The sequence below is a fragment of the Peromyscus eremicus genome, chromosome 19, assembly GCF_949786415.1.
Source record: "Peromyscus eremicus chromosome 19, PerEre_H2_v1, whole genome shotgun sequence".
NCBI lineage: Eukaryota > Metazoa > Chordata > Mammalia > Rodentia > Cricetidae > Peromyscus > Peromyscus eremicus.
The window spans coordinates 33,108,908-33,127,125 of NC_081435.1; the positions used below are offsets into that span (position 1 = coordinate 33,108,908).

At 41.3% G+C, this 18,218-nt stretch overlaps 1 protein-coding gene across 1 annotated transcript; it reads left to right on the plus strand.

The window, feature by feature from the left end:
- Positions 1 to 271: 271 nt before the first annotated feature.
- LOC131896042 (neuropeptide Y receptor type 6) lies at positions 272 to 1,716 on the plus strand. Its single transcript, XM_059246620.1, has one exon. It carries the CDS (start codon positions 415 to 417, stop codon positions 1,528 to 1,530), a length of 1,116 nt encoding a protein of 371 aa, XP_059102603.1. The 5' UTR covers positions 272 to 414; the 3' UTR covers positions 1,531 to 1,716.
- The last annotated feature ends 16,502 nt before the right edge of the window (positions 1,717 to 18,218 follow it).

The following is an 18,218-nucleotide window of genomic DNA, read 5'->3' on the forward strand; positions in this document are numbered from 1 at the left end:
ATTTATACAGTTAACAATAGTATCTATATTGTTAAGATTTTGTGGCTGGAGATGTAGCTCCCTTGGTAAAGTGCTTGCCTAACACGCATGAAGCCCTAGGTTCTATTCCCAGGACTATGTAAAATCTTGTGTAGTGATAAATGTCTATAATCCCTGCAGGGGGATCAGAAGTTCAAGGTCATCCTTTCATGCATATGAGACTCTCTCATGAAAACAGGAACTTACATTAATATTACGGGTTGTGTTTGATTTTCAGGATCACAAGAAGAGCATGCTGACATCATTTATGCTTCCACCAAATACAGTCAGAGTTCAGGAAGATTCAACCCACTGATAATCCATTGAGAGTTTCAGAGCCAGGGGTACCTCAAGAACTGATGGCCAAACGTCCACTGCTGACACAACCCTGACATAATGGAAGTGCCCCCAAACCCACCAGCACCAAATAAAAGCAGTGCCAAGAGCAACAACTCCGCATTTTTCTACTTTGAGTCCTGTCAACCCCCTTTTCTAGCCATACTCTTGCTACTCACAGCATATACTATGGTCCTGATCATGGGCATTTTTGGAAACCTCTCTCTTATCATCATCATCTTTAAGAAGCAGAGAGAAGCTCAAAATGTTACCAACATACTGATCGCCAATCTGTCCCTCTCCGACATCTTGGTGTGTGTCATGTGCATCCCTTTTACAGTCATCTACACTCTAATGGACCACTGGGTATTTGGGAACGCCATGTGTAAACTCACTTCCTATGTGCAAAGTGTCTCAGTCTCTGTGTCCATATTCTCCCTTGTACTGATTGCTATTGAACGATATCAGCTGATTGTGAACCCCCGTGGCTGGAAGCCCAGGGTATCTCATGCCTACTTGGGCATCGTCTTGATTTGGCTCATTTCCCTTTCATTGTCTGTTCCCTTATTCCTGTCCTACCACCTGACCAATGAGCCCTTTCACAATCTCTCTCTCCCGGATGACATCTACACCCACCGGGTGGCCTGTGTAGAGATCTGGCCTTCCAAACTGAACCAACTCCTCTTTTCCACATCATTGTTTATGCTCCAGTATTTTGTCCCTCTGGGTTTCATTCTTATCTGCTACCTGAGGATTGTTATCTGCCTCCAAAAAAGAACTAGAAAGGTCGACAGGGGGAGGGAAAATAAGAGCCGCCTCAATGAGAACAAGAGGGTAAATGTGATGTTGATTTCCATTGTGGTGACTTTTGGCGCCTGCTGGCTGCCCTTAAACATCTTCAATGTCATCTTTGACTGGTATCACGAAATGCTGATGAGCTGCCACCATGACCTGGTGTTTGTAATTTGCCACTTGGTTGCTATGGTTTCCACATGCATAAACCCTCTTTTTTATGGCTTTCTCAACAAGAATTTCCAGAAGGACCTAATGACGCTTATTCACCACTGTGGGTGTGTTGCACCTCAGGAAAGATATGAAAATATCGCCCTGTCCACGATGCACACGGATGAATCCAAGGGATCATTAAGACTGGCTCACATAACAACAGGGGTATAGAAACTAGTAACCAAAACCAAAGCCCTTCTGAAATGGAAGAAGGAGAAGGAACTGCATGGAATAGGGTGAGATGCAGAGGAAGCCAGAGTTAAGCACATAATCTCTTTATACCCAGATTTGCTTTAAGTTAAGCATGTCTATCCCATTCATCCACAGAACACACAGAAATCTAGGCCCACCCTTTCTTTTTTTTTTTTCCCCTTGGAAGAATAACCCAAACAACCTAGCCACTTCCACTGTAGTAAAGAGCAAAGACAAGAAAGCAGATAACAGGAACAGCAAAGGTAGCCAGGGCACAGATTCCTGCTATTCACTGGAATAGCCACAAAGTTATCAGCTGGGCTATGGCCGGTAAAAACCCACACTACGCCTCCTTCACATCAAAGCAATCCCACTTCCAGATCAAACACCTTCAATCACATAACCTTTCAATTAATTAGCTAAATCAGAAAACACAGTGTTATAATTTATTAGTTAGATGTATCTAGGTTAAAGTTGAAAATATATTCTAACATTTAGACGGAACATTGTAGTTATAATCAATTTTCCTGTCTGAATCAGATCCTTAACTTGTGATAACACTACATTTCTCTTTATTAACAATGCTTTTTTTGTTTTGTTTTGGTTTAGTTTGGTTTTCAAGACAGGGTTTCTCTGTGTAACAGTCCTGGCTGTCCTGGAACTCATTTTGTAGACAAGATTGGCCTCGAACTCACTGAGATTCGCCTGCCTCAGCCTCCCAAGTGCTGGGATTAAAGGTGTGTGCTACCACTGGCCGGCCTAACAATGCTATTTTAAGACTAGGAAAACCAGTCACAGCACTCCAGTTATGCCAGATAGCATTTTAACTAATGAATGACCTATATCAATAGAGATTTCATTACAAAATGGCCTTTTATCCTGATGACTTTTTGTATGTTAAGTAGGAGTCTTTATAACTTTATAAACTGGGAGGTTTTTATCAACAGCAACATTATAATTAACTACAGCATTTCAGAAAACTATCATGTCTCTAATTACTTAAACATTATTAAAGGATCCACATTACATAGGAGCATCGGCTAGATTATCTTTAACAAGATAACTGACTTATTGTTTCAACAGCTGCTAACTCAGAGCCTTTTACTACATCACACAAGCTTTGCTATTTCCTCAGTTAGACCTCCCTGATAGCTATGAAATTGGAATGGCAGCCTATTTGTACTGTAAACAAATGTAAATGTGTTTTATTTTGAATAAAAATTCTCTTAATACCTGTAATTTTTTTCAGTTCTTGAAATACTGTCACTGCCTTCCCCCTTTCTCCTTCCTTCCATCCTTTCCCTATTCTCATCAGAATTTCTATTCTCGGCCATTTGAGGAAGAATGGGCCACATAGACACTGTCACTTGGCAAATGTTGGATATGGTTTCAGAGCCTAACAAATGGTGCTGGTTAAACTGATTGGCAGCATGTAGATGGATGAAACTAGAGCTTTACTTCTCATCCTGTAAAGAGCCTGAATCCAAATAGATCAAGAATTCTCACATAAGACCTGACACCCTGACTCCAATAAAAGAGAAAATACAGAATATTCCTGAACTCATTAGAAGAGAAGAAACTTTCTGAAAAGGACTCCAATAGCACATGCATTAAGATCAACAAATGATAAGTGGGATATCGTAAGTACAGCAGAGAACAATCTCACTTGAGTGAAGAGGAAGGCTACAGAATGGAGGGAAAATCTTTCCCAGTTATACATCTCACAGAGGGTTGGCATCTAGAATATACAAAGAGCCCAAAACTTTAAATGCCAAAAAAACAAACAACCTTATTAAAAATTGGGACATACAACTAAACAGAGTTCTCAAAAAAAGAAATGAAATAGCTTTGAAATTTTTGTTAATGTTCTACATTCTTAGTCATTGGGAAAATGAAAATGAAAACTACTTTGAGATTTCATCTTACCCTAGTCAGAATGGCCAAGACAAAATGAACAAATGACAATAAATGCTAGGAAGGATGTGGGAAAGGGGAACACATATTGACTATTGGTGGGAATGCAAACAGGTGAAATCATTATGGAAATCAGTATGGAGAGGCATCAAAAAGCTACATATAAATCTCCCATTTAATTCAGCTACACCTCACCTGACCATGTGCCCAAAGGGCTTTATATCCTACTACAGAGATATATGCTCACCCATGTTCACTGCTGCTCTATTTCTAATAGCCAGGAAATGGAAACAGCCTAGATGTTCATCACCTGATCAATAGATGATGGAGATGTAGTGTGTATGTGTGTGTGTGTGTGTGTGTGTGTGTGTGTGTGTGTGTGTGAGAGAGAGAGAGAGAGAGAGAGAGAGAGAGACAGACAGACAGACAGACAGACAGACAGACAGACAGACTATAATTTGGCTGTAAAGAAAAATGAAATCTGCTGGTAAATGGATAGAACTAGATACCATCATTTTGAGTGAGGTAACCCAGTCCCAGAAAAATAAATGCTATGTGTTATTTCTCACATATAGGTACTAACTTTGAATCATTAGATATGTGTATTCAAACTGTAGTACCCACAGAAGTCAGAAAATTTAATAAGGGTTCATGGGAGATAGATTTCAAGAGAAGTAGGCTAGAATGCAGGTGGTATGTAAGGGAAAGATGATTAATAAAACAAGAAGTGTTCAGCTGAGTAGGGGATGGGAGATCAAGGCAGAGGAGTAACTATAGGGAGTGATAGCTAATGCTAAAGACTTTTAAAAATGCCACATGGCAGCCTACTACTACAAAAGTTTCTCAAAATGAACATATATGCATATATAAAAGGAGCATAAATGGGGTTACATTATAATATGTGGGACATAATATAGTATGCCTACCCCAGAGACCATAAAAAGAATTTCAGTGCTAGGTATGGATTACTGTAAGTGCCCAAACCTACTTACAGGGCCAAGGTCACCTGATAAGGCCACAAGGAAGAAACCAGTCTCTGGTTGGAGAGGCCACAGCAAGACTGATGTTGTAACAATTTTATTGAGAACAATCAGACTGTTTATACCTTTATCAAACAGAAAATATAAGGCCAAATGCCAGAATCAATACAGTTGTAGTTGCCAGTATGCAATGAAGTTGCAACCTATACAGGGTACACAAGATTAATGTCTAAGACCAATTATTCTATCAAGTTTCCATGCTTCCTTGACTACTAAGAGAACATACAGAAAAACACAAAGTGGCCTGAATGCTTCACAACCTGAGGGAGTGTGTCACTCTCCAGGAACTAGAAGGCACACTGTGGCCCAGGAGCCACAGACTCTAACCTGAAAAACCCATGACTCAGGCTTCTCAGTGCAGCTAAGCCAGGTCCACTCCATGGTTCCCAGGAAGTTTCTTCTTCTTCTTCTTCTTCTTCTTCTTCTTCTTCTTCTTCTTCTTCTTCTTCTTCTTCTTCTTCTTCTTCTTCTCCTTCTCCTCCTCCTCCTCCTTCTTCTTCTTTTCCTTCTTCTTCTTCTTCTTCTCCTTCTTCTTCTTCTTCTTCTTCTTCTTCTTCTTCTTCTTCTCCTCCTCCTCCTCCTCCTCCTCCTCCTCCTCCTCCTCCTTCTTCTTCTTCTTCTTCTTCTTTTCCTTCTTCTTTTTCTTCTTCTCTTCCTCCTTCTCTTCCTCCTCCCTCTCCCTCTCCTTCTCCTTCTTCTCCTTCTTGTTTTTTTTGAGATAGGATTTCTCTGTATAACAGTCCTGGCTGTCTTGGAACTTGCTTTGTAGACCAAGCTGACCTTGAACGAACAGAGATCTGCCTGCCTCTGCCTTCTGAGTGCTGGGATTAAAGATATGCACTACCACCAGGCTGGTTACTTCTTTTTGAGTTCTTGAACAGTGTGGTCCTATACATACCACAAACACCTTAGGCTATTGCTATTGTTCTCAGGTACCCTCCAGAACTTGATGGTGTAGACCTTATTGCTGAAGATACTACATACTTGAGTCATGACATAGAAAAATCAATCTGGTGTGGGCCTGGAAGCTTTATTCCTATTGGATAGCTTTCACAAGACTTGAAGGTGCTGTGCACAGTGCTGGGGAAGAAAAGCAATCAACCAGTACAGACATGAATTCACAGAAACTATGACTGTATGCATAAGACCTCAACAAGAGCAAGAAGGCCAAGATTCCAGAATGGGTGGGAGAGGGACTCATTAATTCCCACCCCTTTCTGAGGAGCTATTGGCAATTGTTGCCTGCTAGTAGAGGGGCGAGTCAGTTTTCTTCAGGGGTATGGTCCCTAAGAAGCTACCCATGTTCCAGTGGAGTGTTCCATGTCTATGCGTATATAAACAGCACTACACAGATTCAGCAGTCTTTTAAGAAATATCACATGAAGTTGGGAGGAATAAGTGGGGTAAAATAGGGGAGGTGTTGGAGGGAAGGAGTGAAGGTGGGTTTGTTCAAAACACATTATATGAATGTATGAAACTGTCAAAGAAGAACAAGGAGGAGAAAGAGCAGGGGGAAGAGAAAACACACACATGAGAAGAGAAAAAGAAAAGGAAAGATGGAGATGGTGGTAATGCAGGATGTACAGGGATTTGCTTCAAAGCCCTTGTAGTCAAGGACTGAGTCTCAGTTACCTCTCCTTTGCCTTATGTATTTCTTCTTCCAGAATAGAATCTCACTAAACTTTTGCTGACTTGGATTAGACTAAATCTATTGTGGGTCATTATTTTTATGTTTGCAACATTACTGAAGTGTTAAGTATTTTAAAACTGCACATAAATACACTATGTAATTTATTGAGTTTGGATGTGCATCTATGTCCACAAAGCCATTGATACAATTGAGATAAGTACTGTATCCACTGCACATGAAGTTTCCCAATGTCCCTATTAATACTTCCCGCTGTCTCTCTCCAACTTCAACAGCCATGGATTTGTTCTTCTACAATCCACTAGTTTTCATTCTCCATAGTTTACAACATGCAAGGAGGCAACCATACTCATGTAGGAAAAACTTTCACGAAGCCACAGCTTTGGACTTCCTGTAGCAGGGAGCCTCCCCATCCTCAAGGAGACCTGATGTCACAGTTTGCCTACCAGATACTGCAGGCATTCTCTTTTTTAAAAAATATTATTTTCTTTACTCTTTTTCATTTTGATCTTTCTTTCCTTCTTATTTTCCTTTTCCTATCTGAATTCATTCAGTATAATTTTGTTGAAAACACAACATTCACCCATGTTGTATCCTGTACCAGAAGTTCACTCATTTTTATTCTTGAATACGCCATGTATGTGTAGTTCATTTACTGGTTGTTGGACATCAGGTTGTATATGATTTGGGGTTATTACATACAAAGCTGTTGTTAATACACACACACACACACACACACACACACACACACACACACACACACACATATATTTACGTGGCTATATTCTTTGATTTCTGTTAGGTGACTACCCAGACAGGGAATGGGTGGGTCTTACGGCTGATAATCTCTGTGCCTCTGGTGATGTTTTTTTGTTGTTTTTTTTTTTTGCCAGAGATGATCCACACCTTACAGAAATAGTCTCACTTAATTCCCGGAACATTCTATAGTGGGACAAAAATGCCAAAAGCTAATATAAAGCAGGTTTTCATGCTGTGCAAGGCCCTAGTTAACAATTTAATATTCATGTTCATAAAACTCTATGACACGGTACCTTCTATTTATTATTAATGTCATTGTACAGACAGTATAACTGAGGTCCAGAAAGGCTAACTAACTTGTCAGAGATCTCTAGCTAAAAGGATGGATTTTATAATCATCATTATATAGATCCTAGCTTTCATAGGTTTCAGTAAACGGAGCTCACTTTAAGCCGTCAGCGTTTGTTGGATTCTCAAGTCCACATCCTTTATTTGACTCCCATTCTGTCCTGGCATGAATCATCAATAGCATATGCTCACAGTCAATTCCCTCATTTTTACCCCCTTTTGGATTCTGGGAATGGCTTTATGTTAACAGGTGCTTCCAAGGGGAATGTCATCCATCGGGAGGGAGAGCCAAATGCAGATGCCTGGGGTTCTGAAGCTGCTCACACTTTCCTGGGGCAGCTGCTGTCATCTTCCCAATGAACTAACCTTATCATTCCTAAATTGCCTTTCAGACATTTATTCATTCCTCATCTAGGGTTGTAGCAATGACCCTTTACATCTTTCTAGTGGTTACTACAGACTTCTCCTGTTTGTTGTTTGTTTGTTTGTTTGGTTGGTTGGTTTTTCCTGTAGCTCACAACGTCTTCAAAATCCTCTCCTCTGGGAGAATCAAAACTGCTTGAACACACCCTCTCCCAAACCACCTTGAACACATAATTCAAATGAGCAGTTCTCAAGGAGGAAATCTGGTTAAAAATCTTAAAACTAGTGAGTTAATGAGTTCGTTGGCTTAAAAATAAATATCGCTCTATGTCCTGAGCTGACCTAGTGTTCACTGTGTAGCCCGAGCAGGCCTAGAACATGGAGTTGCCGCCTGAGCCTTTGGTATGTAATGTGCTACCATGCCCAGCGAAGCCGTAACTATTGCAGGAACTGATTACTTAATCTGGGACAAATTATTTTCTTTCTTTGTTCATTGTAATAGTAGAGAAAGGTCTCTGAGTCTAGATCAAGGATTGGTAAGGCATCTACAACCCCTTTCCAATGTCTCCCTTCTCTAGCCACCAAGACAGAAGCAAAGATGGGACTCTGCTGCCATCTTGTGACAGAACTGAGAGGCATTGAGAGAACTGACCTGACAGCCTATGTGCCCCTATTAAACTCTCCCTTCTGCTTGCTACGCTTGCACAGGGATCCGTAATTCATAGCACATTCTTAACTACGTTCTTTCATTTTACTCTCTTACCAGTTCTGTGTGGTGGCAGGGCCAATGGTACAATTCCCTGCTACTGTAGAAGAAATCAAAGCTCAGAGAGACTACCGTGAACCAAAGTTCTCGGAAAATAGCTGTACCTTCCACTGAACCTCCTGATGGGCTGGTTAATCGATTAGAATCTCAGCAGTTGTGGAAAGTTCAGAATGTTACAGGTCCAGAGCCAAATTATCTTGGATCATCTTAACCAGCCCTCTTAATAGCCATTTATTGGCCTCCTTTGTGTGTGAGCTAACGTCTTTGTGACCATTAGGTGAATCCTTTGAAATGTGCAAACAGACACCCAGCCCCCACAAACCACATGGCTCAGAATGTCATCAGAGAGCATCCGAGGCCAATAGCAGAGATTTCCTGCTTTGCTTTAATTTGCTGTGTGAGTTTTGGTTTCTACTGCTATGACCAAAAGCAACTTGGGGAAGAAAGGGTTAATTTCAGCTTATACGTCCACAAAAGAGGTCATCAAAAGAGGTCAAATATATTAAGTTACCTTGACCGTGGTAACTATTTCACAATGTGCATGCATTTCAAACCATCAGGTTGCAGAGCTTAAAGATGGATACTTTAGCTGAGCGGTGGTGGTGCACACCTTTAATCCTAGGCCTTGGGAGGCAGAGGCAGGCAGATCTCAGTGAGTTTGAGGCCAGCTGGGTGAGTTCCAGGAAAGGCTACAAAGCTACACAGAGAAACCCTGTCTCAAAAAAAAAAATAGATACTTTAAAAAAGATAAATCCTTTGATTAAGGGAAACTCAAATTATAAACGCATGTGAGATGTGAATTTGGTACTTGGTGGTTGAGAAGAGTGTTAAGAGTCTTTCTGGCTTGGTGGTTAGGGGTCAGGTCCTGGAAGTGGGTAAGGAGGATTCCTTGCACTCTTGGCTTCCCAAGCTCAGCCTTACAGACCCTCCTCCCCTTCCATCTTGATCTCACCCTATCCCACTCAGAACATAAGTTATTTTTTCAGTTATTTATGGAACAATAGTCTGGGCTCTGAATATGTAGACCTTGCTCTTAATCCAAGCTCTGCCATTTTAGAGAACATGGAAAAGTTATGAACCAGCCCTCCGCAAGCATCAGTTACTAGATCTATAAAGTAAGCATTATAAAATCATTCATTTAGGACCCATGAGATCTCTCGGTGGTTAGGGGTGATTGCTGCCAAACCTAAAGACGTGAGTTCAATCCTCATGACCCACACGGTAGACTCATAACTCCCATGAGTTATCCTATAACCGCATGAATAAAATATTGCAAAAATCTTTGAAACACTCATTTTGAAAAGTTGGTGCCTGTGTGTGGATCAAGGGAAACAGGATGCACAGAGTTGTACATTAAAGATACCAAGGATGATCAAACAACCCCTTAGCTGGTTAGCCCTGTGCCTTTGAACATTCTCCACTTACCTGTCATCTCCTTCACCTCCTCACTGTCCCACTCCTAAATTTCTATCCAACCCACTGCAAAGTCCCTCACTGAGCATTATCACTTCTGTTCACATCTCCCATGCTGCCCTATGGGATAGCAACTTGTACTTCTCTGTAAGTCTCTTTCTGGTCTGCTGTGCTGCAGGAGGCAAGAGATGACTCATTCTGCCCTAGTTCTTAGCACAGAATAATTCAAGGTACCGATAGAGAAGTGGTTGTTGAAGGAGTAATATTGTAACTGGATGCTGGGGAAATGAATAGGAATCAGAACGGATTTTTGAACACCTCTATAAAAGCAACACCTTTAAACATAAACATTAACCTGGTGCTATTGCCCCTTAAACCATCAACTCCTGTGGAATTGATTATAAAGGATTAACCTTTAAGATGAATTGGCTGACAAAAATACAGCAAATCAAAAGCTCATATGGGGAAGCTGGGTGTCCATGTACGTATGAATAGAAGGAGTCTAGAGCCCAGAGGCAGCTCAGAAATTGGTGTAGGACTTCCTCCAGCAGCCAGGAGCATGTTGAACATATTTGGTGTATGAGGGAATGTATTCACTTTAGGAAAGGGGGGCTGGCTAGAAAGATTGCTCAGATGTCAAGAGCAGTGGCTGCTCTTCCAGAGGACCAGGTTCCATTTGCAATGCCCACATGGCAGCTCACAACTGTTTGTGACTACAGTTCCAGGGGAGCCCTTTTCTGGTTTCCACAGGTACTGCCCACATGTGGTGCAGACATGCATTCAGGCAAAACACTCAAAACATAAAACAAAAATAAATATATATTTTCCTTAAAGAAGAATGGACAACAATTTAAGGCCAAACAGAAGAGGGAAAACAGAAAGAAAGAAATCAAAATTGTTCAGGGGTGATTCTAAGGGGAGAATAACACAATACATTGCCTTAAAGGGCACAAGAAACTTAAAAGGGTTGGTGCATGGACTAAGGCTTTATCTCTGTTCATGACATTGTTCTCATTATTTTAAGAGTTGTTCGCTGCAATACAAAAGACACCTCCAGGTCCTGTTAAGACAATTAAAACATTTCCAGATATTATTTCTTCAAATGTTTCCCTGGTATCTCTGCCCTTCTCCATCTTCAGTTATATATTGGACAGATGGCTTGAAGTTTCCCTACAGCCCACTGATGTCTCATTCTTTCCTCTCCCAGTCTTCATTCTCTGGGCTTCATATTGCACAACTTCAGTCATTACATCTTCAAATGTACTGATCTTGTCTTTTACTGTTTCTAATCAGCTGTTAATCCCACACAATATATGTTTTGTTTAATATACTTGAATCTCTGAAAATGTGACTTTAGTTTAGATGGAAGTTGTGCACCTTCCATCTCTCTCTTGTTATGCTCTGGTTTTGTTTTACCTCTTGTATACCACATTTCAATTTGTTGTGGTAATGATTTTCCCTCCTAACTCTATGATCTGTGTTCATTCTAAATTCTGTCTCTATTAATTAAATAATATTCATGTTCTGGGTTATATTATTCCACTTCTTTGCATTTTCCAGCATCTTCACTGGATGGCAGACTTTCCATCATCTTCCTTCCTACAAGGGCCAGAGGCTAGGGATGCCAGTTGTCCAATGTATAAAAAAAATACTGTTTCATAAATTTTGCTGGGTTTTTTGGTGTTTAGGGTGAGATGGTAGGTAATTCTGTTCCTAGTATTCCATAGCTAGTAATGGATGACCCTGTAATGATAGGCCCTGTAAACTATCAGAGTATGTAACTAGTTATTACATAGCAATTACTGCTATTACAAAAAGACAGTCAGGCACCATGCGCCACCTAGTGGGAAAACATCATATCACCTGTGAGTCCGTCTTGGAAAAGGGAAACAGAAATTCAGACTTTAATTTGATCCATGCACTAAACAGGGACCAACATATTCCAACAGGAATATCTCAGATTGCACCACGAGATGCAATCAAAATAGTCGATAGTGCAGTAAACTCTACATAATAAACAATTACTTTCTTTAACAATTAAATTGTAAGCAGACAAAATGACAGAAAAAAGGCTACAGATTAAAAGAGACTTAAATGATATGCAAATCCATTGAAATAAACACAAATCTATTGAAACATGTCGATCCTGATTCAAACAAAATGCAAGACAAAATTATAACATTAATGAGCTAGCTAGAGATTTCAATTCAGACTTTATAGTTGATGATATTAAGGAGTTATCTGGTTTAGGTGCAATCAGTATTATTGTGATTATTACATTCTTCTGTTATTATTATATTTTTCCTAGAGAAACATACTGCCATAGGTTAGATAAAATAATGTTTATTGTTTGCCTCAGAATAGTATATTGGGAGAAAAAATGTGGGAGTATGTGGTGATTTGAAAGAAAATGGTCCCCAAAGAGAGTGGCACTATTAGGAGGTGTGGCCTTGTTGGAGGAAGTATGTCACTGTTGAGGTGGGCTTTAAGGTCTCTTTTGCTGAAGTTTCCCTCAATATGACTTTTAGTTGACTTGTTGCCTGCAAGATGTAGGGCTCTCAGCTCCAGCACCACATCTGCCTGCATGCCACCATGCTCCCCATCATGATGATAATGGACAGAACCTCTGAAACTGTAAGCAAGCCACCCCAATTAAATGTTTTCTTTATAAGAGTTGTCATGGTCAGGTGTCTCTTCACAGCAATGAAAACCCTAAGACAGAGTATAAATGATATAAATTGGTCATAAATATGTAATTGTAGAAACCAGAGAGTATAGCTAAATACAGATATCTATACCTGAAATTTTCTGTGGCAACAATTTTTTAAAAGAGTTGTAAAACTGAGACATGGATTCTCAGTCTGGCTCTGACATTCTTCTGTGCTCGGCCTATGGAATAATTACCTCTTCCTTGGTCTCACATTTGTCTATTAAACATGATATATCAAACATATCCTAGTACCTTTCCCATTTCACTGCATCCACTTAGCTACATAACATAGGAAAGTTAACGAATTCTATTTATTTTTAGAATTTTGCTGTGTCACCCAAGCTGCTCTCAAACTCATGATCTTCCTTCCTCCGTCTCCTGAGTGATAGGGTTGCAGGTACATACCACCACACTGGGCGTAATCAAACCTTTGAAGCTTCACTTTCTTTATCCGTGAAAGGAGAGGAAACTGGTAGTTAATCTTTAAGACTGTAGCGTGCGTCGTTAGTTGTATGTTGAAACCTTCAACATGGTGTGTTGCACCAGGTGCTCACTAAACATTTCTATCGTCATTAGTCTTATGTCTGGCTGCATCCAAGAAACGCCAGTAGATGGATTCTGTGTATGTGCTGTAATTCAGAGGCCTCTACAGTGCATGGTGCTGTCTGTCATCCCCTCCTACCACATTCATCCTTTTCTTTTCTTTCTTTTCTTTTTTTTTATAAAGTCAAGAAAAATCTGAAAGTTCCCCTCCAAAATTCTACGGGCCAACGTGCCTGACAGCACAAGCCAAGGAGAAAAGGCTTGGCTCCCCTTCGCAGAGCGAGTCACTGCTGTGGGTCGGAAAAACAGAGGCGCCACTTGCGTCACTTTCGGAGTATAGCGTGCAGCTGCTCTCCTGGAATGCCACACATCCTGAGGTTGCTCCCAAGGGCTAAAAACAGCCTAGCCAAGTTTGTTCTTTTCCAAGGTGGCCTCACTGCAAATAAAATGGGCACTCTGTGGGTAGCTCTTTTTAGACTAAGAATTAGTCTTCTCATCAGGCCCTGTGCTCTTTCAGGGTGAGGCAAAAGTTGTCTTCATAGGTTAGGCTCCTAGCAAAGTACTCAGGATGCTTGTTTTGACCAGGAATGGGAGGGGACTTTGGTTTTTTTTTTTTTTTTTTTTTTTTTGCCATACTGGGCATCAACCTCAGGTGTGGGAGACCCTCTCCCACATTTATGTCCAGGGAACTCTTGAGGAGGGAGAAGTGAGAAATATTTAGATAGAAAGAGATACCTAGATGATGAGAAGAAAGACAGAAACACAGGATAGCTTCGGGAGGACCTGGATCAATATCCACTGGCCTAGAACTTTATTCAAAAGGGCTTTTTATAACAATGCTAAAGGGTGAGGCAAAAGACCTACCCCTTGCTAGATACAGCCAAGTGAAGACCCTTCCAAACCCCTGGTACCCAGGCCCGTGGTCCAATCATCCTTTTATGCAGCCCTGCTGGTAAAGCAAGCTCAGATCTCACTAGGAAAGCTCTGTGGTCTCCAACACCCAGTGCTTCACAGATACTGAGAAAGGGAGCTACATTTCTTGGTGCCCCTATTCCCCCCTACTTTTTGAGACAGGCACATACTATGTTAGGTTGGCTTGAATTCATTATGTAGCCTAAGGTGGCCTTGAACTTGAACTCTCTGCTTCAATCCACTGAATGCTAGGATTATACATCTTCACCTTAGCACCTCACTTGTTTTAATTTTAATTATCTTTTTACTCTCTTTATTGACAAAAAAGAAAGTCTTTATTGCCAGCTGGAGGCTGCATGGGGGAACCTGCTCAAATCATGCAGCCTTGATCCTCACAGTTCTTTGTCTTTCATGCACAAAACCAACATTCTGGTTGACACACTTCAGTTAACAAGAACAGTTAGCAAGAAGCAGAACTACAGAAGCCAAAAGGCAAGGTTAGTACATTTGGGGACTTTCCTGGATCCTAGAAGTATGGACCAGGTCTTTGATGGATTAGGTCTTTATTTCTGTTTTAGCAGGTATTGGGCTGTATGTGCTGGGTTTTAAAGTATGGTTCCTCCAACATGGCCTCAGTTGTGTTAAGGTCTGGGAGCCTGTTACATCCCTCTCTGGTTCTATGGGCATGAGTCAAGTGGACTCCTCATAGTCATAGGGTTATACCATTCCCTCAGCACTAATAATTTAATAGAGTTTATTTTCTGTTTTACATAGTGAAGTAGGCAGGTGAGCAATCAGGGTCCTATGGCGAAGGCTAGAGCAAAAGAATTAATGGTCCATTCATGGCTATAAGTAGAGTAGTTAACCAGGGGGACCAGGGTAACAAGGACTGATACCAATTGTTAGACTCTAGTTGTCTCCTTTCTCTTTCCTGAAGGTTATTTCTGACCATGGCTAAACTTTCTGCAATTATTCCTAATTTGTTGGCATAGAAGCAAAACATTTCTCCTAGTGCTGTAAGAAGACCTTCTTCCTTCACGAAGAGGAGGTCCAGACTTTTGACTCTAAAGAACAACCTCAACTAAGGAGTCTAACTGAGCTTCCAGACGAGAAACAGAATTTTCCAGATGGCCCAAATCTATGTCTATGTGAGCACTGAGTTCCTTAAAGTTTTTAATCCCCCATAATTAGAGCTGAGGTTCCAACTGCAGCAGAAACCACAATACCTGCCCCAAAGTTGGTTTGAAGCTTCTTTTACTATGGTGTCTGTAGCAGCAACTTCCTGAAAACAAGGCAGCCAACTGGCAGAAACAGGATCAAGTTTTTTTTGGGTGGATAGGCCGCTGATCTCTTCCAGGGTCCCATTGCCTGGGCTCTCCCAGTTAGGTGATATGGGTAGTCTGTCAATGAGCAGAAATTTAACAATGGATTTTTCCCCCTACTTTTAATGTTACCCTGGGCTCCTGGGGACTCAGTGGAATGGAGCCCTGGCCCCATTACTTCTCTCCCTAATGAAGGATGGGGCATCCTTCTTCCCTCCTCTTCCTATTCGGGCATTTATTTTTCCAGTGTCTTTTTGTTTACAATAAGTACATTGGCCTTTCTCTAATCTCTTCCTTTCCAGGTTTCTCTGACTTTCCACTCTGAACTCTCTTTTATCAGTCACCCTGAGCCTGCCATTTTTGTTCTGGTCAATCTTTTGTTCTGATTTTTTTTTCTATAGTCACAGTTGTTGTAAACCTTTTGAGCAATCTCCAATAACTGGGGCCTATTCATACCTTCAAACCCTCCTAATATCTGAAGTTTCTTTTTAATATCTGGAGCCAAGTGCATGACAAAAGCAATATTGGCTGCTCTGTGGTTTTCTGGAACATCTGGCTCTATGGGGGTGAACGCTCAGTAAGCCCCAGTGGGCGATTCTTGGGGCTCCTGTATTATCTCACTTGCCTTAGCTGGATTGGTGGATTTTCTAGCAGCTGCCTTCAATCCTACTAAAAGGCCCTGGTGAAAATTGTTCAGAACCCCCTAACCCTCGTCAGTGTCAGGGTCCAGCCAGGTCAGGCAAAGGGGAAAATCTGACCCAGACTGCACACTTCAGCAGTGATCCCCTGCCCAGCCCAAGGATGGCTTTCCTACTCTCAAGCAGGATCCTGTCCACTCCCTGGCTGTGAAGAGGATGACCAGGAGCTGCTGATAGTCATTGTAGGTCTACTGGTGGCTTTGAAAGACAATCTCAAGGAGGTTAATGAGAGCCTGCAGTTTTTCAGAGAATGGTGAGCTCTGATTTTTCCAATTATACAGACCATTGGTTGAAAGGAGGCATAAACTATGGGAGGGGGGAGGATGAACCTTTTGAGTCATGGGCCCACTGGAGGCACTTCTCTTAAAGGGAAGACTAAGCTTGCCTCTGCAGCAAAGAAATTTCTCCCAGAGCCCCCAAGCCAGAGCTATTCCACATGTATGGAAGGGGAAGGGGGCTTGAGTAGTCTCACCTACTACCTCCCCAAACCCCAGCACAATGAAGAAAACTATTTCCCCATCCCTAGGTGTACACCTAGAATTGTACTGGATTTGTGAAATTCCAGCTATTCTTTCTGTCTCTCCTCTCCCCAACTCCCCTGACCACCCTCCCTACACACACAAACACACACGAACACACACACAGATACCCTTTAAGTCTCAACTCTGTAACTCGGTGGATTTGGCTTCAGGTGCTTGTAGTATTCTGCCATGTACCTTGGTTAGTTGTTTGGGTTTCATGATTTCTAACAGACTGAGAGTTTCCAACACAGCGCTTTCTTCATACCAGATATCTGTAAGTATTAGGGGCAGTAACTGGGTAAATCTAAAAATATAAGAGGTATGTGACACTGAACCCAGTCTAAAGTCTAAAATAAATGAGTCTGAAAAACTGCTGTTTTCTTTTTAGATCTTCTTGCTTTGGAAGTGTGTTAACTTATTTTCTTTTAATGAGCATCATCTTCTACAAACAAATAAACAAACGAACAACCTGCCTGAGGTATGCATTTATTTTGTTTGTTAGCTTGGTTTTGGGGGAGGTGGTTAAGTTTTTAGATCATATCTTATTATGTATCTCTCACTTGCCTAGTACTGGCTCTGTAGCCTAGGGTGGCTTAAACTCATAATCCCCCTGTCTCAGCCTCTAGAGTGCTGGGATTAAGATTATAGTGTGCCATCAGGCCAAGCATAGTGACACTCACCTTTAATCCCAGCACTCAGAGGCAGAGGGAGGCAGATCTCTGAGACTGAGGTGAGTATGGTCTACAGAGCTAGTTCCAGGACAGCCAGGGCTACACAAAGAAAAACTAAGGGAGAGAGAGAATATATCCCTATCAATCTTAAACCAAATGAATTTTAAAAACTCTCAACATTAGTAATAATAGTTTCATATTTTCCTCAAATTCTGGGACAAGCAGGGACTCTAAAGAAACAAGCTTGAGAATCACCGGACAGCTGGTCAGAAGAAACCTTGGTCTCCCAACGCTATCCTCTCCAAACTATTTCTCAGCAGAGTTGTGGATACCATGAGGGGGCTGAAAAGCTACAAAAAATGTTAAGTACTTCACATTTCTTGTTTCTCAAAGAGAAAGAAAGAGGGGGAGGGGAACACAACCTACTGAGTCCCTTTTTTGTTGTTTGTGAGCATATGGTTTCAGGACGGACTACTTCGTATTTAATAACCAATTAGGGGACTCATCTCAGGGAGAGGCTTCTTCCCCTTCTCTCATCAGTCATTAGTTGCTTGTAGCTCTTTGTCTAGGAATGGGACCCTGTGAGACTTTACCCCCTTCCTCATTAGCTTGTCTATTGATATCATCAATATTCAGGTCTTCTTTATGCAGCTGTTTCTAAGAGATGCAATCCAATATGGAGACCAACAATCCTGTACTAGACAAGTCATAGATCTATGGGAGAAAATACTGCTATTATTCTGATGAAAAGATATAGAATTAAACTGATTTCCGTTGATTTATTGTTCTATAGATTAGAAGATCTATCAACACTCACCAGGGAAGCTTCTTTTGATTTTGATGGTTGTTAACATAGAAACCTACAACTGGTCAAGGTACAGAGAATGAGACTGCAAAATGCTCAGCCCTAAATGGGACATCTATAATACACACACACACACACACACACACACACACACACACACACACACAGGCACACGTGCGTGTGCACACACACACACCCTTCCAAGGCTCAGGGATCATTGCCAAAGTGCTCCCA

Coding starts and splice junctions, on each gene's coding strand:
- LOC131896042 (XM_059246620.1), top strand. CDS start 415: ATGGAAGTGCCCCCAAACCCACCAGCACCAAATAAAAGCAGTGCCAAG.